General features: G+C 38.6%; 1 protein-coding gene across 1 annotated transcript in view; it reads right to left on the bottom strand.

Annotated features, from left to right (window-relative positions):
- Positions 1-1,755: 1,755 nt before the first annotated feature.
- LOC126182412 (uncharacterized) overlaps positions 1,756-24,949 on the bottom strand; it is a 75,128-nt gene continuing 51,934 nt past the window's right edge. Inside the window, exons 8-9 of the mRNA XM_049924848.1 lie at positions 5,139-5,365; positions 1,756-3,133 (exon numbers count right to left, since the gene is read on the bottom strand). Coding sequence (XP_049780805.1) covers positions 2,965-3,133; positions 5,139-5,365 — 396 coding nt within the window. The 3' untranslated portion in view covers positions 1,756-2,964. The remainder of the gene's footprint in view (positions 3,134-5,138; positions 5,366-24,949) is intronic.

Below are 24,949 nucleotides of genomic sequence, written 5' to 3'. Positions count from 1 at the left end.
AGTTCATAGCTTCAGTTGTCAAAGAATCTCCAAACACACTGTTCAGACCTTCGGCTCAGCACAAAACTACCGGTTGTGGTCCACAATCAAAGTCATTTCTGAAAACAAAGTTAAGATTGTGAACTTCACCACAGCATGACAAGCAAAACATCACCTTCTCTGAAAGGAACCAAATATGACCTCAGAAGACACGTGACAAAAATTTGTTCCAAAATATGCAGTAATATGCATGTGGTTGCACTATGTGCCTTCAGTTGCTGTGGATGGCCTCTTCAACCTATTAAATAAGTTCCCTTAGCATACATACTAATGATGATAGGTTTGAGGGCGCTCAACTATGCAGTCATCAGCGCCCATTCGAAGTCCCAATTTTTACACAGTCCCATTTTTTTTCCACAGTCCAATATACACACTGTCACGAATGATGATGATGATGATGATGATGATGACAGCAAAAAACCCAGTCCCTGGGCAGAGAAAATCCCCAACCTGGCCATGATTCAAACCTGGGATCTCACTATCCAGAGGCAGCAACACTACATAAATATTGAATGTGCATAGTAGTTCTCCTTTCCATACTTTGGTGCCATTTCTCAGGGGGTACCATCATTTGCCATTAAGTTTGAACTACTGATGACTAACAGATCCCTTTCTGTACACACTTCCTTTGATATCATGTAGTATGTAGATGGTTTTCCAATGGTACAACTGTACACAGCAGTTCAGGTTAACTGCCAGTTTATGATAGCACTCCATACTTGTTTGTGGTAGTTGTTGATCTATGGGTTCTACCCATATTCTGCTTCCCTTGTACAGGGTACTTGGTCCTGTTACAGATGAGCCAAGTAGGCTTCTCTGCAGAGTAAACATCACCAGTGAGAGTAGACAATACTTGCTGTACGTGAGTGTGTTCAGGTACTTTTTTGTTGGGATAGTTCCTCCAAAACACCCTCACACATCTGCTCACAGTTCCATTGAGCATATTCAAGGTAGATTTCAACCACCACAAATTTCAGCCAATCCATTCCAAGTCTGGAGACAGCATCTTCAATAGGGTTCCACCCTATTTGAGTTGCATGAATGTACATCCTACAGGTATATTGAATGTCTACTTTTATGACATTGACTTTCAGACCACTGAAAGTTCAATATCATAAATTTGTTCGCCAACTGACCACTGACGAATAATTATACTAGTAATCCCTCACAAATCTGCTTTGAATGTCACAAATATCAAAACAGATGTACTATCTCCAGACTTAAATAGGAACAAATTTTCTCAGTCTGTGTTTGATTGAGAAGAAAGATAGTGGAATATTCCCCTGAGAAAGTACACAAAAAAATTCTCTCATTTCAAAGAGTCGGAGCAATTATTGATTTTCCAAATACAAACAAAATAGCAGGTGGGACTTCCTTGCATTTTAAAACCGTGTGTCATACTATGACTCAAACCTGGACCTTGGCTTTTGCAGGCAATGCCATTATGAAGTTATCCACGCATCACATACCTCAAAACTTCCCTCCTACCTCCCGAGCTTCTCAGCAGCATTCCTCATACCTTGTTAGACTAGTCTCTCTAGGAAGAAAGGATATTACAGAAAATAGCTTGGATAAATCTTCTCTTCAGTGGAGATGATTCAAACGCCAAATATTGACTACTGTGAGCAGCTAATTGTCTTGCATTATTCCAACTGTAAGTTATATATAAAACAAAAATGCTGAAAAACAGTTTACAAAAGAAATAAGAGAAGTCACTTTTAGGTTATTTGTGGCTTTTTATTTGTTTTCTTTCTGGCTCATGAACAATACTGATAAATCCCATCACAGATGGCTACTGTGAGCAGAAGTGCCATCTTTCAGTGAAAAGTAGGGGCTAATACCTTAAACACCATTCTAGTGTGTATCCACTGCAGATAATGCTTTGATCAGATGCATTTTATTCTGTTAAATTCTCTTCTACCCCTTGCAATTGGGGAGAGCCCTTTGAATCCTCATTATTATTTAACATTTTATCAGCCCATTCTTCATTCACTATAAGGTTCGTTCAAAACACACAATTGCTAAACATGGTTGTTTATAAGATACACATTACCTGGAATGTAAATACCTACAGCAACTTCTATAATAACTGTATTCCTTTTTCCTATAATTCAAATTTGTTTGCCACCTGGAAGGTCTGTCAAGCACAGTACAATGGGCCAGCATGTTTTTTATCTCGGTCTCCTCACTTGTTAATGGTTACAAACACACATATCATATACAAACAGTTGGGACATCAAGCAAAATGATGGCTTAAAACTAAAATATTTGTACTGTAGGCTAATTACAAAAGTCTGTTAGCATAAAGTTTTCATTCATTACATTTAAGGACACTGACTAGTAAGTGTGTGCTTCAAATAATTTGAGTTAAGCTGTTAAAATATGCTAATAATTATAAAAATTAAATATGATTAACAAAACAATAAGTAATAACATAATCACATTACAGAGTATAAATACTAATCTCTTATGACAGTGGCGTTGAGTGGCACCCAATACTATAAAGAGAATTTGATTGAAATTGTTTTAATGTTAATCAAACTTGAGAATAAAAACTAAATTCACCATGTTACTTCCTTCCATTCACGCTATTTTTCAAAACAATTGCTTCATTATTAAGTATCTTGTTACACATTTTAACAAATTAAAGACTAATGGAATGATTTTATTTTAAAATCTCTTTATGAAGCAAATGTTTTAAAATTTTGCAAAGACACAATAAAACATCACATTGACTGAACAGACTGCTCTTCTTTCTACAATCTGCAGCAAATATGTCATATAAATAAAATATTTACATTTTATAAATGCAAATAAAACTTAGGCATAAATAGAAAATCTTTCCATAAAGCCTTTACAATTATATCACATTTCTGGACAGGCATGAGAAGTTTAACTTCTACACAATTGCACAACAATAAAGCATTACAGTAGCACTATTCCATGATCACGTTCCAATCTGCGTCTAGCTTTCAATGAAACAGTTCCCATTAAGTCAGATGGTGTGGGTAAACCAGCCGTATCGCCAGTACTCTGTTGATAGAATACTTCTGTATTTCCACACTGATAACCATAAACTGTCCTATCTTCACACCTGGAATTAAAACGATTATATTTGAAACTCTATTAGGGACAGTCCAAAATCATAAAATTCCAATAGTCAGAAAGTAATTACGGTTTTCAAAATGTTTCAAACTGCTGACAACAAAAAGCAAAATGTCAGGATCTCAAGCTACTGGAATCAGAAGTTCTCTTTGGAAGAAAAACATGGGCATAAGGCTGAAACCACCTGTGTCACAGAAGCTGCCACACTGATATAACAATACGAAATCATTTGGTGGAATAGAATCCCATCACCAGAGAGCAACAAGTAGGAATTTAATTACTAATGAGTAAATTAGTTTCCTTGCCAGAAATAAAACAACAAAAACATGGAAGAATAGTATTTAAGATCAAATGTTGGTTGAGAGAATAGGTAGTGGAATGAGAGTGAACACAGTACCAACACAATTTTACAAACATATTAATAATACTTCACTGATTTCATCACTAAATCAAGAAGGTGTAGTGACAATATATCACTGGCAACATGAAAAAAAAGTGACTTCAAAGAAAAAGAACTATGCTAACAACAGCACTTCACGCATTATTTCCTGTAGCATAATTTCACATCTAATTCAGTTCCATGCACTAAGATCCTTAGCATTTTGCAGGCAAGTTGTGTTTGTTCTCACCATTAATAGTTAGGTGTCACAGCTACAATGGGAGACCTGTACCTGTTTAATGTTTATCTGCGCACCTTATTCCACAATACAATGTGTAGATTTAAAAAATGCACTGTCTACCATGAACACTATTTTAGTTAAGCTAAAACTGCCAGGAATAAAATTATTCTCTTCACATGTACAATGTCTAACTGTGTGTTAATTAATAAAAATTTTCAACAAATAGCACCTTTAAATTTTTATACACTTGAAAGATGATTCACACTGAGAAACTTGCATATTAAAATTACATGAAATTATGAACAAGGATTCTCTTTATAATAACAGCAACACTATTTTTGTTTATATCCTTTTATTTTTGTTTATATCCTTTATTGTGACTTGAGTAAGACATTACAAAGTTGATATAAAAACTGTCACTTAAAGAAATGTGGAAGAGAACTCATTCTATACTCTGACATTACCAAAAGAATTGGTATAATGAAAGGTAAGAAGAGTTAAATATGCTGTCAAGGGTAACTTCATTAGCATACTATCCAAAAGGAAAAGGGGAGAGGAAATCACAATCATTCAGCTCAAAGCCATCATCCCACTATTCACTGTAGTCAGTTCAGATAAACCACAGAAACCCTAAACCTGAATAGGCGGACATGGATTGAACTTTGCTCCTCCTGAATGTGACTCTAATGTCTCAACTACTATACCACCTCAATCAGTACATGGTAAAATATCTTGGATGTTCATAAATAAAGCTCTTCCCAGTACAACTACTTTTACTTCCTTAATTCATTCTGAAAATTATCATCTCCAGCTTGAACACCTCTCATTGCCCTCACCTTATAAATTCTTGTTTACATACTTCTATATCTATTGCATTCTTTCGTGCACTGTAAAATAAATGTCTTGTATGAGAACATATTTCCTGCATAGACTGTTTTTATTAACATTGATTCTTGTAATTGTTAATAAATACAGCATGTGCAGGAAAAATGTTCACATGTAACTAAAAGACAGAGTTATTTTATCATGGATACACCACAGTGAGCTGTATATTCTTTATTGTCTGAATAACATAGTCTACATTTAATATTTTTGAAAACAGACTTCAGCCAGTATAGACCACCCTCAGCATTGAAAATGCACACCACTTGCTGCAAAGATGTTTTGGATCTGAAAATTACTTACACTGGCTGAAACTGGTTAACAGATATATAATAAAATTATTGTATATACTGTGTTATTCAGACAAGTTCTCACGTAAAACATGTACTTCAGTTAACAAGTATCCCAATTCTGCATGTTGATCCTCAGGTTAGTGAAGATGCTGTTATTCGGACAATTCATAACTAAATTTTTTTTAAAATATACATTTACCTTACAACAATTTCAGTAAGATTTGGTGAATGAATAAAGCTTTCATGTAGGCAGCTCACTGTATCAAGTTCTGATGGTCCCCATGGCCCTCCTCTATGCAGCATATCCCAGTTAGGGTCCAAACAGAGGAAACTATACTGTTCTGAAACTTCTGTGTGAGGGAAGTATTCCAGACAGTGTTTCAGACGAGCCTCCAGATGGTTTAAGCCATTGACACTGGTTTGCCACTGACAGGAAGAAAAGGCAAAATAATGTTTATAATTTTTGCAGATACATTATAAAGCATGTTGTAAACGGAGTCTGTACATGTCTGAAAATATGTCCAAGCATACACTAATACACTTTTCATCTAAAAAGTTGAATCAAAAGAAACACAAAACAGCTCTTAAAAATTCATGCCAGCACTGTGCTGTACCTTATTTCCTAATACATACGAAAACACCATAAACATGTCATAATAGCATTGTAGCAAGAATGTCACAACAACAGTCATAAGAACGAGTAAGATTACGTATGTAAGTGAGACGTCGATTGCAGTTTATGAATGCAGTTGGAATATCCATATAAATTGCTAGTGCAGACCATCTTGATCGTTATTGCTATGTCATGGCTCACAGACCTCCAGCACTGCATCACAGGTGGCCTATGCCACAAGTCACAGGGGCTACATTGGCTAACATCCCACTGCAATTCTGAGGGCATGCCTCACTGGCAGGTGGTTGCGGTATCACTACCAAAGGGCACAGTTGGCGTAGCTCTAATCGCTTATGCAGGTTCATGTGCTCAAAAGCCAGAGTCACTGTGTTCTGGCACTTCAGTAATATTTAAACTAGTACTCACCATTCTAGATAGATGTGTTCTCTGCGCAATTACTCAAACCACTGCTGCAGTTACTCAGTCTGAAGCTTTCTTAGAGTCATCCCACAACCTGTCGGCCCTTAACAGCCTACCAACCACAAATCTTATGCCTCCAGTGTGATGTGGAGCACCCAGCAATCACCCTCAAGCCACAATGGACTCACATTCGAGAGGACGTTGGTTCAATCCCACATCCGGCCATCCTGATTTAGGTTTTCCGTGATTTCCCTAAATTACTCCAGGCAAATGTCGGGGTGGTTCCTTTGAAAGGGCACGGCCGACTTCCTTCCTCATCCTTCCCTAATCCGATGAGACCGATGACCTCGCAGTTTGGTCTCTTCCCCCCAAACAACCCAACCCAACCCAACCCTCACCCTCAAGCTACACTGAGACCTCTCAGTGTGGACCTCCTGGACTTTGGTATTTGGTCCAACACAAGTGTTGTATGCTTGGACATTCTTTGTGAACCACACGTTGATTCTAATAATTGTTATTCGTATTTTTTGTAGAGGGTAGTCCTCAGGACTTAACATTTCTTTTTCTCTCATTTGAAAGACAGAAACTTAATTGTGAACATTTACCTAGGTTGGCTAGTTGTGCTCCAAAGAAGGAGAGCTGAAGATTTATGTTCAGTCTAATAAATTTACTTTGCATTGTCCACCTGGGCTTTGGTTTCTCCGTGCTAAAACTGGTATGAGCTGCTTCAATATGGAATGAGGTTTTCTGTGGACTCACTTTTCATATTTGTATTATGCCCCATGTAGACGTTGTTTCTTTAGGTGCCTTCCAAGTTTCTGGTAGATTAATGTTTGTTATTCACTCCAGTGTATCTACATCTATGGATGCGACTATTTAGGTCTTACAGCTTTTCCAAATCATGCAATAGGCTCAGAAGTTAATGTTACAAATATGGCTGCCATCACAACCTTGCCACCAGGAATCTCCACACGGTTGTCTCACATCAGCTTGTTGGTAAAGAGATCCTGCATAGAATTTTCACTGTGCCCAGTGTTTGACAAAAAGGTGAAGGCACAGCCCCCCTTGAACAGCACATCACCACTCATGGGATATCAGATGATGCCCAGCAGTGTGGTTTCTTCCCCCCCCCCCCCTAAGCAGCAGCAGAAGTTTATAATCTGTTGCAACAGCTCAATTCTGAGGTCAAGTCTCATGCTTTGCATTATGAACATTCAGAATCCTGTTTGTTGGACTACTTTGGCTCTCAAGTGAACTCGGCAGCTGCCCACAGCAAGTTTTTTAGCTGTTGTACACAAAATGGACAGTCATATAGGGAGTGGGTAGCCCAGTTGCAAGGCCATTCAAGGGATTGCTGTTTCCATTGTTCATATCCTTAGTGCAAACAGTTTTCCTGGTACTGCAGATCAAGGAACAAGCTGTTATGAGAAATGTATTGCCACCTGGGTTCCCCTCTCCTAAACCTTTTTCCATGCATCTGTAAAGCTGTAGTAATGACACCATCGAAGTAAAGTGTCAGTTGAGCAGTCAAGTTCAGTACCAACAGCCTCCCTGACAGCCGACATCTTTGTGGTCGACACATCAGCTGGTCCATGAACATTTTGCGGTTGAATGTACTCAATGCCCTTGGTTTGGAAGTCCACAGTTCAATCAATCGCATTAAACTGTTTGTCTCGAGCTTCTACCCGCATAAATTTTGTGCAAAATATACCTCGGTTTTCTCACATCCATCAACCAGTGTCACCAATTTTGAAGTGCACTTATCTTTATCCTTCAGTGAACTTAGGTTTTCTTAAAGCATAGAATGTTCTGTTTGCTTTGCACAACAAGCTTCATCTTTACCTGCAATGCTTGCAGGAAGGAGGAATTCTGACTCCTACTACAGTCAGTGGGCCACACCTATAGCAATCGTTAGGAAACCAAGTAGATCGTTCACAATTGGTGAAGATTTTAAGGCAACTGTCAATGCCCAGTTCATCATTAACAAATACCCTATTATTAAAGTGAAGGATATCATGGTGCACCTTGCTGGAGGTGAAGTTTTTGCAAAAATGGACCTACAGGATACTTACTTGCAGCTTCCACTGGATGAAGCCTCCAAAGATATCTTGGTCATCAATATCCTATTTGGTCTTTTTCAATATAATTGTCCACCCTTTGGTACCATCAGCACACCAGACAAATTCCAACACTATTTGGAACAACTCACATGGAACATTCTAGGGACAGCAAATTATTTGGAGAATATCACTGTCACTGGTAAAAATGCGCAGGATCTCACACATAATTTCAAATTCTTGTTTGGTGTCCCCCAATGGGCTAATTTGAAATGTAATAAGGAAAAATGTTGCAGGTGAAGTATCTGGCATATGTTTTCAGCACAACTCAAATCAGTGTTAGGTCAACTGAACTACTGCAGAAAATCCATTCCCCATGTGGCAGCTATTGCCAAACCACTACATAAGCTCCTTTGCAGGAATGTTAAGTAGTAATGGTCCTCTGCTTGAGACAACACTTTTCAAGAGCACAAACAGGATCAATTCACTCAACATGCCTCATGGTGTACAATCCTTCCAAGTGCCTGATACTGGTGACAGATGCGTCCGACTGTGCTTGGGTTCAGGTCTTTCGCACAAAGTTGACCACCTGACTGCATTTGTTTTCAAGACATCAATGCAACTGCAGCAAAATTACAATCAAATCAGATCTGTGTTGAAAAACTTTCAGAATTATGTGTATGGATGGAGATTCATCCTGTTAACGGATCATGCTAGTACACAGACGAGGAGCAACAACTGCCTGCAGAGATGGGCATTTTCTTCTTTGGGTACCACTATGGAATCTAGCATCGGTCCACAATGCAACACGCCACTGCAAACATCCCATCGTGTCTACCCTTGGGACAAGACCCTTAGATTGATATGGCTCCTGAAGCCTGCTTTTATATGATGCTGAAGCTGAAGCAGCAGTGGCCGGCTTGCCTTAATGCTGCAGTCATCGTTTGTCGGTCACCAGAGGACACAGTCCTCCACGAAGTAATGCGATTAGTGAAGAACAGTTTGTCACTGGACTGCAAGACTCCTGAACGTTGGGACATTCAGGCCTGTTGGTATTGTTGATATGAGCTGTCCTCTGTCAAAGACACCCTCTTGTTCCCTGGAGATAATGGCCCCACCCGAGTAGTCATTCCACAAACACTCCAACACTGTGTCATGACATTACTTCAGGAAAGCCATTGTGGCATGGTCATCACCAAATGGTTGGCTCACCAACACATCATTTGGAGGGGCACTGACAACGATATCGAACACGTAGTTGTGGCATACATGACATATCAAAGCAAGAAGGCAGTACTGGCTCATCCATTCTTTCATTGGCCTGATGTGACATCTCTATGGTTCTGCATTCATTTTGCAGGGCTCTTCCTACACTACACTCGGTTGGTCACCATAAATGTCGACCACAGTTTCCCATACATTACATGGATGCAGTCATCATCAACAATAATCATCCAGGCCTTATCTCACATGTTCTCAATTCAACGGCTGCCAGAAACCATTGAGTGTGTGTGTGTGTGTGTGTGTGTGTGTGTGTGTGTGTGTGTGTGTGTGCGTGCGTGCGTGTGTGAAGTTAATCCACAATTTCAAAACTCAACTGACACAGCTGCGCCAATATCATGGACTCCTACAGTCCCTCTCTTGCCTCGCATCTGGTGTCTGTATTGTCACTGCTGGTGTCTATACTGCCACCGCTATGCCTTTCAGGATATAGTCTGGGGGAATAATTTTTTCCAGGGCTCACCAAGTGGGTACTGACTCATGCCATGCACCTTGTGGGCACAGTAATGATCAAGATCTAACTGCCTCATAGCTCCCAACGCAGAAAGCATATCAACCTGCTGTGCGCTCGCAGGGTGTCAACTATCCAGACAGAATAATCCCCACAATTTTCTGTTCCAGAGTCTGTCCCATCAAGGCCCAGGAACATCGATCACGACCATGACCACAGGACTCACAGGCCACAGGAGCTGGGGACACCAGTCTTTTCACGGGCCAGGTGCACACTCCTATGGACGTTGATGGCACTCCCCTGATCCTCCATTTGCCCAGGATGCCGACAGTGGCACCACCACCTTCTGGCATGTCAAGATGTGTCACAATATCTCTTCTATGGGAGGATGTTGTGTGGGTCTGACAGCCCTCCAGCATAAAAGCAATGCATCACGGGTGGCCTACATCACAAATCACAGCAGCGACATTGGCTAACACGGCCACTGCAAGTGCAAGTGCAGGCCTCGCTGGCAGGCAGTGGCAGAATCATCATCAAAGGGCACTGTCAGTGCACACCTACCCACGACAGAGACGTAATGGTGAACTATTACTCGTGTTGTGTAATTAGGCTATGAAGAAGGAGAACTGAAATTTTGTTTTCATTCTAATAAACTTAATCTTCATCCAAAGCAAATCAGCAACCAGTGTCTTTCTTCAGGGATCCAAAATTATGGAAATTGCATGGGGGGAGGTTGGGACTTATGGAAGATGTGTAAGGGCTTCCCAGCAAAACTTCCGAAGCACACTCTAAACAGTCTTGGTAACTCTGCAATAGAATGATGTCATCCAACAACATTCCTTGGTGTTTAGACTCGATGGGGCACCTCTGTTTTTACAAAGCCACCACATACCACTGTGCATTAATTGTGGTGCCATGTTCCAGATAGTCAATGAACAGCAGGCCCTTGTATTCAAAGAAAAAGGTTATCACAACTTTTCCAGAAGTGGCATTCGTGTTGTTTTGAGTTTGCAGCTGAAGTTTTGCTGAGAAGCCTTCACACATACTCCATACCGTTCCAACCTCTCTCCATGCAATTCCTGCAATTTTGGAGTCCTAAAGAAAGACATTTGCAGCTTTCAATCTGCTTCAGATGAAGATGGGTCCCTCCTCCTTTTTAATAATAATAATAATAATAATAATAAAGTGATTTCTCGAGTTTGGTTTTTTTTTTGCATGATTGATTAACTGTGTGCTTTTCAGTGTTTGGTCCATTTCTCATTTTAATGCACACTATTTCAAACATCCAACATAAGCATCATGTTAAGATGCTGTGAGCTGTGTTATTACTCATATTCAATGCTTGAACTCCATCTTGACTGTGAAGTTTTGTTGGTGTCATACTGCTACTGATGGCAGAGATGGACTCCTGAAGCTCACTATGCTCTTTGACACTCTGATGACAAGATGGCTGGCAAGATCTTAATAAATTGAGTGGTTTCTTAAACTGAAACCTCTATCTCAGTTTATTAAATTTTCTGTCATCTTTTATAATATTCAAGGCAGTGTTCAGTGACAGATGATCCAGTTCAAGTCAGGTATATCACCGATGCTCCTTGCATTTTTGCTCAACTGTCCTAATAGTCTGATCAAAATACGACATGCCACATTCGCATGGAATGTGGTACACACTTGGTTTTTGGAGACCTAGATCACTTTCAACATTACAAAGACTTATTTTTGTTGATGGGAAGAAAGGAAGATTAAGAGTTTAGCATCTCGCTAACAATGAGGTCGTTGGAGATGGGGTACAAGCCCAGATAAAGAAACGATGAGGAAAAATCAGCCTTACCCTTTCAAGGGAACCATCCTGGGATTGCCATAATCAATTTAGGGACACCGTGGAAAATCAAAATCTGGATGGCTGGAGATTTGAACTCTTGAGTCCAGTGCGTTATCCATTGAGCTACCTTGCTTGGTCTCTGTTGATGGGGCTGAAACACAATGGCTGCAACATTTCCAAGGGAATCTACTGATCCTTTCCGGATACTGGGCCAGCATAAGGCAAGTACGTGATTCTTCACTCTGCTGTTTCTTAGTTTCAAGCTTTGTCTCAAATGTTGATTCTAAATGCAACACCCACTAAATATGCCAATCTGAGCACTGATTCCTCAGAACACTATTCATAGGTGCTGTAATTCTTCAGCGAGGCTCTCCTTGTCTGCCAGTGTTTGAGCTCTGTGGATCAAAGGCTATGATGTATATAAGTACCAGATGTAGAAGCATATATCACTAGGGATAAGATAGATACTGCATACAGGAAAACTGAAGAGATCTCCACAGAAAAGAGAAACACCTTTATGAATACCAAGAGCTCAGATGGAAAACCAGTCCTAAGCAAAGAAGGGAAAGCCAAAAGGTGGAAGGAGTGTATAGAGGGTTTATATAAGGGAAATATACTTGAGGGCAGTATTATGGAAATGGAAGAGAACAAGATGAAGATGAGAAAGGAGATATGATACTGCATGAAGAATTTGACAAAGCACTGAAAGACTTCATTTGAAACAAGGCCCAGGTAGTAGACAACATTCTGTCGGAGCTTCTGATAGCCTTGGGAGAGCCAAACATGACAAAATTCTTCCACCTGGTGAGCAAGATGTATCAGACAGGTGAAATACCTGCACACTTCAAGAAGAATACAATAATTTCAGTTCCAAAGAAAGCAGGTGCTCACAGGCTTGAAAATTACCAAACTATCAGTTTAACAAATCACAGTTGCAAAATGCTAACACGATTCCTTTACAGAAGAATGGAAAAACTGGCAGAAGCCAACCTCAGGGAAGATCAGTTTGGATTCTGGAGAAATGTAGGAACATGTGAAGCAATACTGACCCTATGACTTCTCATAAAAGATAGGTTAAGAAAGATAAACTTATGTTTATAGCATTTGTAGACTTATAGAAAGCTTTTGACAATGTTGACTGGAATAATCCCATTCAAATTCTAAAGGTGGCAGGGGTAAAATACAGGGAGTGAAAGGCTATTTATAATTTGTACAAAAACCAAATGACAGTTATAGGAGTCGAGGGGTATGAGAGGGAAGCAGTGTTTAGAAGGGCGGGAGACAGGGTTTTAGCCTACCCCCAATGTTATTCAATCTGTATACTGAGCAAGAAGTAAAAGAAACAAAAGAAAAATTTGGTGTAGGAATTAAAGTCCACGAATAATAAATGAAAACTTTGTGGTTTGCCAATGACGCTGTAATTCTGCCAGAGATAGCAAAGGACTTGGAAGAGCTGTTGAATGGAATGGACAGTGTCTTGAAAGGAGGATACAAGATGAACATCAATAAAAGCAAAATGAGGATAATGGAATGTAGTCAAATTAAATCAGGTGATGCTGAGGGGAGTAGATTAGGAAATGAGACACTTAAAGTAGTAGATGAGTTTTGCTATTTGGGAAGCAAAATAACTGATAATGGTCGAAGTAAGGAGGATATAAAATGTAGACTGGCAGTGGCAAGAAAAGCATTTCTGAAAAAGAGAAATTTGTTAATATTGAGAATAGATTTAAGTGTCAGGAAGTCCTTTCTGGAAGTATTTGTATGGAGTGTAGCCATGTATGGAAGTGAAACATGGACAAATAAATAGTTTAGACAAGAAGAGAATAGAAGCTTTTGAGATGTGAAGCTACAAAATAATGCTGAAGATTAGATGAGTAGATCACGTAACAAATGAGGTAGCGAATAAAATTGGGGAAAAGAGAAATTTCTGGCACAGCCTACCTATAACAAGGGATCGGTTGGTAGGACATATTCTAAGGTATCAAGGGATCACCAATTTAGTGAGTGTGTGTGTGTGTGTGGGGGGGGGGGGGGGGGTTAAAAATCATAGAGGGAGACCGAGAGATGAATACAGTAAGCAGATTCAGAAGGATGTAGGTTGTAGTAGTCACTTGGAGATTAAGAGGCTTGAACAGGATAGAGTAGCAAGGAGAGCTGTATCAAACCAAGCTTTGGACTGAAGACCACAACAACAAATACCAGGGAATGAGATCAGAAATTGGAATTAATGGAAAGCTGAAGAAAAATCAAATAAAAAAGAAATAAAAGCCAGACTTCACCGTTTCTGTCAGTCCTACCAAAGTGAGAGAAATATCTCAAATTCCTTTAATGCATGTTCTTTTCCAGCCTTGCCATAAAGTTTTGGAAATATTACCTGTTTGAAGACACATCTCTGCAATTTGTATTGTGTCTTAGGGGTCTCCATGTCAAAATATAGGATGCATTACTCAAAAGTCCTGCACACACAGAATGATTCTACATAGACACAAAAATGACAGAGAACAGAATTGCTCCAACTTATTTCCACAATAAGCAGACTGAGACTACCAGTTGCTTGACTTGGTCACTCGTATGTAAGGAACAAGCAACAAGTGAAAACTGATGGACTTCAGAACCACTGCATGACAAGTTCTATCATGCTCACCCTCTGCATACTCATATGGTATTTAAGTGAAAGCTAGTCAACGCTAAAACATTCCCCATTATATCGCACTCAGGAGTCATCCATACCAGGCTTCCAGAAAATCTTTCTGCAATTGGCATCATGAAAAGCTTCATAATACTGATCGAAAGTCCATGAACCTTAGGGTCTGTCAAATTGTCCACAATTCTTTTACAGTGAAACAATATTAATGTTACTTTTTGTACTATTTATTATTAACAACACTCTTGTCACAAGCTTTATTAAAGTCTCTAGCAGTTTTCTTGGTAATATCTTTGTCTGACCAGTCATAACAAATTGCTTTCCTTTGGTGTCATTACTGTGGTCTTCAGTTTGAAAACTGGTTTGATGTTACCTCCATGCTAGTCTATTCTGTGAAAATCTCTCTTTCTCTGAATAATTACCGCAACCTATATCAATGTAACCCACTTACTGTAGTCAAGCCTTGGTCTTCCTGTAGCTGTAGAATTACACCCCCCACCCCCAAACACACACACACACACAAAAAAACCATCCCATTATTACCATATTTGTGGTTCCTTGCTGCCTCAGGATGTGTCCTATCAACCAAAGTCTAGTTATACAATACATTTCTTTCATCTCCAATTAAATTCAGTACCTCTTCATTAGTTATACAATCTATCCATTTAACCATCAATATTCTTATGTTCACCACTCTTCAGTAGTTAATTTTCTCTGCTTGTCTGAACTGTTTATTATTCATATTTTACATCCATACAAGAGTACACTCCAGACAAATACCTTCAGCAAAAGGCTCCTAACATAATTTCTTTTTTCAGGAACACTTTTTGTGCTATTATTAGTTTGAATCTTATATACTCTCTACTTAACTCATGATGAGCTATTTTGGTGTCCAAATAACAAATCTCAATTACTAGTTTTAGTGTTTCATTTCTTCAACCAATTCCCTTAACATCGCCTGAAATGATTTGACTACATACCATTATTCTTGTTTTACTTTTGTTGATATTCATCTTATAACCTCTTTTCAAGACATTGTCCATTCCATTCAACGGATCTTCAAAGTCCTTTGCCATCTCTGACAGAACTATAATGTCACTGGCAAATCTTTTTCTCACTTAACATAATTTCCTTTCAAAATTTCTCCTCAGGTTTTGTTTACTGTTGGGTCGTGGGTCGCTGTACAACTACTGCCTCCCTCTGAGATCCTTTGACTCGTATAACTGCAGTCTGGTTTTTGTACAAGCTGTAGACAACATTCCACTCTCTTTATTGTATCTCAGCTGCCTTTTGTATATCAAATAATGTATTCCAATAAACACTGTCAACAGCTTTCCCTAAATCTACAAATGCTAAAAAGTTAGTTATACCCTTTTCAGTCCATCTTCTACAGTAAGTTGTAAGGACAGCATTGCCTTGCATGCTTCTACATTTCTCTGCAAACCTAACTGCTCTTCCCCTAGGTTGGCTTCTACCAATCTTGCTAGTCTTTTGTAAATAATTCTTATCATTCTAGCAACCGTGACTTATTAAACTGATGGTTCAGTAGTATTTTTACTTATTTTATTTATTTAAGCTAATCTGATCTCTCTTACATCGAACCATGGTTTCACTTCACACATACAGTACCATTTTTACACCATAATTACCTAAGAAATATCAATTTTAATATGACAAATGTTATTACATGATCTGAGTGTCTCAAGCGGCAGTGTGAGTAAATTATACTGCCTATGCAATACACTGAAGCACCAAATAAACTGGTATACGCATGCATATTCAAAATACAGATATATGTGAACAGGCAGAATATGGCACTGTGGTCAGCAATGCCTATATAAGACAACAAGTCAACAAGTGTCCAGCACAGTTCTTAGATTGGTTACTGCTGTTACAATGGTAGGTTATCAAGATTTAAGTGAGTCTGAACTTGGTGTTATAGTCAGTGCATGAGCGATGGGGCACAGCACCTCTGAGGTAGCATTGAAATGGGGATTTTCCATATTACCATTTCGGGAGTGTATCGTGAATATCAGAAATCAGCTGAAACATCAAATCTCTGACATCGCTGCGGCCGGAAAAAGATCCTGCAAGAATGGGACCAACAATGACTGAAGAGAATCGTTCAACATGACAGCAGTGCACCCTTCCGCAAATTGCTGCAGATTTCAATGCTGGGCCATCAACAAGTGTCAGCATGCGAGCCATTCAATGAAACATCATCAATATGGGTTTTCAGAGCCAAAGGCCCACTTATGTACCCTTGATGACCACACAACAAACGCCTTATGCCTCGCCTGGGCCCGTCAACACTGACACTGGACTGTTGATGACTGTAAATATGTTGCCTGGTCAGACGAGTCTCGTTCCAAATTGTATCGAATGGCTAGATATGTACAGGTATGGAGACAACCTCATGAATCCATGGACCCTGCATGTCAGCAGGGAACTGTTCAAACTGGTGGAGGCTCTGTAATGGTGTGAGGCACATGTAGTTGGACTGATATGGTACCCCTGACATGTCTACATATGACACTGACAGGTGACATGTACATAAGCATCCACCTGCATCCATTCATGTCCATTGTGCATTCCGACGGACTTTGGCAATTCCAGCAGGACAATGCAACACCCCACAAGACCATAATTGCTACAGAGTGGCTCCAGTAACATTCTTTTGAGTTTAAACACTTCTGCTGGCCACCAAGAACATTACTGAGCATATCTGGGATGCCTTGCAGCATGTTGTTCCGTAAAGATCTCCACCTCCTTGTACTCTTACGGATTTATGAACAGCCCTGCAGGACTCATGATGCCAATTCCCTCCAGCACTGCTTCAGACATCAGTAGAGTCCATGCCACATCATGTTGTGGCACATTTGTGTGCTTGTGGGGATCCTATGCGATATTAGGCAGGTATACCAGTTTCTTTGGCTCTTCGGTGTAATAAAGTTAATACTGGCAGTACTTGTACTATTGCCGCTGCTGCCACTAATAGTGATGATGATGATGATGATGATGATAACAATACGAAAAAGAACAAGAAGAATAAGAATAATGATGACAATAACGATAGTGGCAGACAGAAGAATAATTTATATGTGTACAAAATAGATTTTTCTGGTATAGCGAGTTCTGGGCAAAGGAAATTCAAGGAGAATGCAATGGTTATGAATGCTGGGAAATAAGGAAAGTTGGAAAGAAGGATGTAAAAGGGTAACAAGTGCACACAGGAATAATGGTAATCCTTAATGTTGCTTTAGCAGATATGTCATTAACTATCTTCTGAAGATGATGTTACTCAGTTGTATAATATAATGTAGGATGTTATTCCAGAGTCAGGTTCCTGCTACTGAGATGCATTTCGAGAAAGAAACTGAACAATGTGTGGAGTGGGACACAAAGAATTTTGTTCTGATAGGAGTACGTGTTTCTGTCACATTGTTCAGACAAGAGATTTAAGATTGATGAGAGATATGAGGGACAGTTTTCATTAATAAGCCAGTAAATAAGACTTCTGTAAAGTTTGGAAGTTAGGAGAAGAGATACTGGCAGAAGTAAAGCTGTGAGTACCGGGTGTGAGTCGTGCTTCGGTAGCTCAGATGGTAGAGCACTTGCCCGCTAAAGGCAAAGGTCCCGAGTTCGAGTCTCGGTCGGGCACACAGTTTTAATCTGCCAGGAAGTTTCATATCAGCGCACACTCCACTGCAGAGTGAAAATCTCATTCTGGAAACATCCCCCAGGCTGTGGCTAAGCCATGGCTCCGCAGTATCCTTTCTTTCAGGAGTGCTAGTTCTGCAAGGTTCGCAGGACAGCTTCTGTAAAGTTTGGAAGGTAGGAGACGAGATACTGGCAGAAGTAAAGCTGTGAGTACCGGGTGTGAGTCGTGCTTCGGTAGCTCAGGTGCTAGAGCACTTGCCCCCAAAAGGCAAAGGTCCCGAGTTCAAGTCTCGGTCGAGCACACAGTTTTATTCTGCCAGGAAGTTTCAACCTCTGGGTTTTTCAATTTATTCACATCTTCCTTAATTTATTTGATATTAATCTGCAGTTCTTAATCAATAAATTATACACAGAGTCCATAGCTGCACCTAGAAATGTTTTGCAGTTTAAAATTTGGTTTTGAAATTTCTCTCTTACCATTATATGGTCTAACTGAAAAATCTTTTACAATGATAGAATTCTGTATATAGCTTTTGGGTACACTGGACTTGAAATTAAGATTATAACTGCTTTAGTAGTGTGAAAATACAATTAAATAAATTATACCCAGGTACATAAATGGCTTGAAGACTTCTTAAGTAACAGAACCCAATATATTGTCCTCAATGGCAAGTGGTCATCAAAGACAATGGTATCCTCAGGAGAGCACCAAGGAAATGTGATAGGACTGCTGTTTGCTGATGATGCTGTGTTGAATGGAAAGGTGCTATTGTTCAATGATTGTAGGAGGATACAAGATGCTTACAAATTTTCTAGTTGGTGTGATCAATGGCGGCCAGCTCTAAAAAAAGAGGAGACTATGAACAGGACACTAGTGCGACCCACTATTGAGTACCTTTCGAGTTTTTGTGATCCGCACCAGGTCGGATTAAAGCAAGATATTGAAGCAATTCAGAGGTGAGCTGCTAGATTTGTTACTGGTCGGTTTGAACAACTGACAAGTGTTATTAAAGAGAAGTATCGAGACAATTTAGAAAACCGGCATATGAGGCTCACTGTAGAGAAATTCTACTACTGCCAACGTACATTTTGCATAAGGCCATGAAGGTATGATTAGAGAGATTAAGACTTTTATAGAGGCATATAGACAGTCGTTTCTCCCTCACTCTGCGAGTGGAACAGAAAAGGAAATGTTTAGTAGTGGTACAGGGTACCCTTCAATACGCACTATATGTTAGCTTGTGGAATATGTATGTAGATGTAAATTATTGGTTGTAATGGTCTTTCAGACAATGTTTTATTTGTATCATGTTTCTATCACTGGACTATTGAAATTTTTGCTAAAGGCTCCAAGTATTCTGAAAACCAAACTTTTAATCAGTAATACATTTATGAAATCAGAGCTCTGTTTGCCACATACAAGTAGTGCTATGCTGTGACAGGCACACAGAAAGGGCAATAAATTGCTTAGTTTTTGGGCGATGTACATATGCATGCAAGCATGGGTGTTTGGTGGGGACAGGGATGAACAGAATGGAAGAGGATTTGTAAGGATCATGCCAGTGTGTAACTTGTAGGTGCATTCAGGGGAGGTGGCAGGCACCTGCATTGTTTCTCCCTAAAGCTTATGTAAATTTCAGTTTTCATACAACTTAAACATATTATGGACAAAGTTGATGTCTGTGTTTGTTTTATTTCAGTGTATTATTCATAACCAAAACATTCTTGCTAACCACGCATTCCAAAGCAAATAATCAGATATATAATAGTACTAGGATAGTACTAGGAACAAGAATCTTAAGTTGGATCACATCTAGAGAGCAATCAAACTGTCACACTACATAACATTAAATGTTCTGTGATACAGAAATATTGACCACCATTTAAGGTATCAAAGGAAAAACATCAGGTCTGCCAGATAAAATCCACTCCCAAAATTAGACAGGACCACAACTAATTCTTGCGAGGCTACACTTATGTTGTGGATGAAATTGAGTTCCACAAATTTAGATACATGGAGGACTCATGTTTATGTTTCCAAAATGTTGACTCCGAGGAAATATTGTGGAAATTGCACAACGTGATCCATTGGCAAACCCATGAAGACTATTTACAACCTACCCGCCAGGAAAGCTTAAGGAGTAACATGTGTTCCTCTAGTCCCCATCTTCATCAAATATGCCAAAATGACAATCGCACACCTTATTAACTATGGAAAGAATGGCCTTAACGCAGTCTTTTTTAGAATACAACTAATCACTGTCGAATGTAATAAGAAAATAGCTCAAGAACCAGAGGTGCACAGCAATGAAATTTGCCTCCCCTAAAGAAGTTTTGATTTATGAAACATTTTTTTTTCTGTGTTGGAATACACCAGTTGGAATACACCAAAACCACCGCTTTGAACCCTCTCTAGCCATGATTTTTTCCAAAACTGTTTCTCCATCTCTATGCTGCTGACAAGTTGTCAGTTTTAAAGATGGCGGCCAAGTTGAAAGTGTATCATGTGTCTCCAAGAAAAAATGTAAATTTTGGTAGTAAAAGTAAAAGGTGTGCAAGTTGTAAGAATGAAATACTGAAGCTGAACGAAAGGATATTCAGTCTACAGTTTACAATCAACGCTTAAAAGGTGGAAATAAGTAAACTACCATCTGAAAAACGTGAGACGCTAGTAAAGAAAGAAGACTCTGTCTCGGGAAAATGGAAGATAATGACTGAATGAAGTTGTACTCAGAAGGTGAAAGATCTGAAAGACAGTGAACATTTAGTGCAAAAAACTCTTTTGAAGTGGTTTCTGCCATGGATTCAGTGAACACATTGGAAAGGGTTGAAAAGTTGGAAAACAAAGTAGGCAAACCGTTGCTCATTGTAAGTAGGTCAAACAGTGAAAATACTGCATCAGGAGAGATTCTAAAAACTCCAAAAATAAGTGCGCACACCTACAGTACCACAGACTTCAATGAAACAAAGGTAACTATGTTAAAGAACGCATCTCCAGCGAAACTGCAAACTGAAGAACATCGAAGAACCTAAATCTTTACAAAAAGTGTGAAACACAAAACAATCTGTGTGTTAGGTGATAGCCACGACCGTGAAATTTCTGCAGTGTTGATGAGAACATGTAGTTTCAAGGCATCTGGTTTCATAAAGCCAGGGGCTCCATTGAGTGAAATAACGGACCTAACAACATCAACTGACATTGCGAGTTTGAATAAAGACGATTTTGCCATGTTAATAGGAGGATCAAATGACGTCTATAGAAACGAGACATACAAGATTATTACAGAAATGAGGAAATGTTTAAATAATTTAACCCACGCAAATGTATTCATTGTGAACATCCCACTTCGTCATGATTTACCACCCTTGTCATGTGTGACCCGCGAAATTAATGTTGCAAACAAGTGTATCACTGAAATATGCACTAACTTTAAGAATGTCACTATTGTAGATATAAACAGATTTGGAGCAAAGGTTCTACACAGTCCATGGACTTCATTTAAATATGCCAGGAAAGAAATTACTAGCCAAAAAAATATGTACTCGCATCTCGAAGAAGAGTGAAGAAAAAAGTATAAGTGACAAACAAAAGGAGATTAAGAAGTGCTTTAGACGAGTTACAAGCTGTGCCATCAGCCAAACACAAATTACTAAGTGGTTTAAACCAATTAGGTGAGAAACAAACAATCAAGTTGTCAGCCAAACGAAAATTATGAAATGGTTTAAACCGAAGAGGACAGATGTGGATGAAGCAAAAGTTATACAAGCTCCAGAAGTTAACTCACCTGCTGATTGCCACCAGCAAACAGAAGCCATACACAAGAAAGATACCGAAATTTTTTTGGGTAAGTGCTGTATTAGAAATGCCATTAGATAAAGAATCAGAAACCACTTCAACTAAAGTTACTAAATACCCAGATTTTGCTATACTACACCATAACGTTCAGTCACTCACAAATAAAATTTCCATGTTGGAAGCACTACTCCAGTATGCACTAAACGTAGACATAATTTGCATTACTGAACATTGGCTACGAAATGACGAAGTAAAATCAACCTCAATCTCAGAATATAGATTAGCAAGTCATTTTAGCTGAGAGTTTTCCAAACACGGTGACTCTGCTATCTTTGTGAAAGAACAAATAAAGTTCTGTGATGTCAGTAAAAGTTATATTGACCCAATTGAAAAAGACTTTGAACTTTCTATTACTAAACTGCCAGAGCTTAATTTCATAGTTATTAACATACATAGAGCACCAATTGGAAACCTGCCAGTCTTCATGAATAAACTAGAGGTTCTGTTGAACAGGATCAGTACACTAAAGATAGTGTTTTGTGGGGATTTCAATATTGATTTTTCAAAAGACAGCAGCACCATAGATGCTTTGATAAATATGACCAATAAATTCAATATGATCCCCACAATACACTGCTCAACAAGATTAACAGAATGCACAAATTCCATTATTGACCAAATATTCATCTCAGAAACAACTTACAGTTTGGCAAGCAGAGTACTGAGCATGGGTTACAGTGATCATGGGGCACAGCTGCTGTGTATAGAAATGCCAACAAGTAGTAGTAGTTCCAAAAAAGTAGTCAAAAAAAGAACCTTTTCTGAAGATAACATTAGAATTTTTAATCTCTTACTGGTGAATGAAAACTGGGAAAGCATTGCCACTCAGAACAATGTTGATAGCATGTACATGAGTTTTCGGAGCATCTTTCTTCACTATTTTAATGAAGCATTTCCAGAAGTAGTAAAAACAGTAAACCTAACAATAATAAGCAATGGATAATTAAAGGAATAAAAATTCCCAGTGAGAGAAACAGATTTCTGCAGTACTGTTGTAAGAAATATAGAGTAACCCAAGAATTTGCAGATTATTCAAAAGCCTACAAAAGAATCAATGGTAGAGTAGTCAAAGAGGCAAAAATTATGTGGAATGACAATTTGATAAGAAACTCATCTAACAAAATGAAATCCACGTTGAGAGTTATAAAGAAAGAAATTCGTAGTTCAGCTCCAAAGAAAAAGAATGTTTCATAACACTAGGAGGCTCAAAAGTCACAGACCCAAATTCAGTTGTGGAAAAATTCAATGAATACTTCACTTCACTAGCTGAAGACCTCATTCAAGTACACTGTCAAGAACCAGCCCCAAGTTTCTCCAGCAAGTCAGTGATCTCGCCTGCTTCTACGTATGTTTATGAAACAAACCCCAATGAAATTATAGGTAAAATTAAATCATTAAGCAATAAAATGTCAAGTGGTCTTGATGAAGTACCTGATTTCATATTAAAAGCATGTGCTCACCACATAGCAAACCCTTCGGCAAAAATTTCCAACCTCTCTTTAAAAACTGATGTATTTCCAGATATTTTTAAAATAGCAAAAGTTTCACCACTGCTAAAAAAAAGGTTCTTCTGAAAAAATATCAAACTACTGACCCGTGTCACAGTTAAGTTCCTTCTCAAAAATTCTAGAAAAACTCTTCTATGACAGGCTTTTAAGTTTCATAAATAAATATGCACCTCTTACACTACAACAACATGGTTTTAGAAAGTCTAAATCTACACACACAGCGATTTTCGAATTCTTAGACTGCATTTTAAAATCCCTTGATCAACATAAATTAGCTGCAGGTATTTTTCTAGATCCATCAAAAGCCTTTGATGTCCTGGACCATAACATTCTGTTCGAAAAATTAGAAAGACGAGGAGTAAGAGGTGTAGCACATAGCTGGTTGTGTTCATACCTAAAAAACCGCAGGCAGAAAGTATCACCTCAGTATGAATTCAACAAAATGAATAAAACAAGAAACAACTCTTTTCTTTCTAGCAAATTACCTATAAAATATGGTGTACCGCAGGGCTCAATCTTAGGTCCACTACTCTTCTTGATTTATGTGGACGACTTAGTTGAATATACGAGTCCAAAAACTATCCTGTTTGCCGATGACACCAGCATATTGCTCACTGGATCCAGTCCAGAAACTTTGCAGTCCACAGCAGAAAGTTCTATGAAAAGACTTTCTGAGTGGTTCACAAAAAACAAGCTCATTATAAATACTGAAAAAACTGTGTGTGTTTATTTTCATTTAATTGCTCCAACTAATCAAATGCCTATTCAAGCACAATTAAAAATGATCCCCTAGAAAATGTAAGTGTCACAAAATTTTTGGGTCTGTGGGTTCAGCAAGACTTAAAGTGGGACACACATATAAATAACTTACCTAGAAAACTATCATCTGTGTACTATGGCCTAAGAATTTTAAAGGCTACAACAAGCAAAACAACAGTACTGTTGGCATACTATGCACAGTTCCACTCACTAGTCTGATATGGGATTATTTTCTGGGGATACTCAACTCACAGTGTAAAGGTTATTAGAATGCAAAAAAGAGCTCTAAGAATAATTTGTGGCCTTAAAAAGATGGAGTCCAGTAAATTCCATTTTACTGAGCTTTGTGTTCTAATGTTCCAAGTTTATTCATTTATGCAACTATCTTGTTCACTAGGGACTACCTCCTGAAAACAGGCAAATTGCTACAGAAAAAAAATGTACACAACTGTAGTACCAGAGGGAAATCAAATATACATAAAAAATATCACAGAACAACCACATATCAGAGGAGCATAATTAACATTGGTGTAATACTACACAATAAGATACCAGAGGAAGTAAAAAATGCTTCTCATCCAATATTTAAAGCTAAACTAAAGGCATTTCTAATAAAGCACTGTTTCTATTCTGTCAGAGAATTTCTGAAATTAATTGTAATAGGTACCTATTTTTAATTTGCCTACTATTTTGCTAAGACTATGTATTATTGTAACTCATCTTTGACCTGTCCAATATCAATTGTACAATTTGTGCTGTATGATAAAACTGGATCAATAAAAAAAAAATCAAATCAAACCAAACCATATGTCTGGAGCACTGAATAACCAGTCCTTAAGAAAACCATGATCAAATTCCTAATGAATATTCTGAAGTCTATGAAACCATAATGTAAAAGTCATTACATATTTTAAAATTTAGTCTCCATTTTCAGCAGTA

The sequence above is a fragment of the Schistocerca cancellata genome, chromosome 1 (genome assembly GCF_023864275.1).
Source record: "Schistocerca cancellata isolate TAMUIC-IGC-003103 chromosome 1, iqSchCanc2.1, whole genome shotgun sequence".
Classification (NCBI taxonomy): Eukaryota; Metazoa; Arthropoda; class Insecta; order Orthoptera; family Acrididae; genus Schistocerca; species Schistocerca cancellata.
The sequence above is the reverse complement of the archived record's forward strand: the minus strand, read 5'-3'. Positions and strand labels throughout refer to the sequence as shown.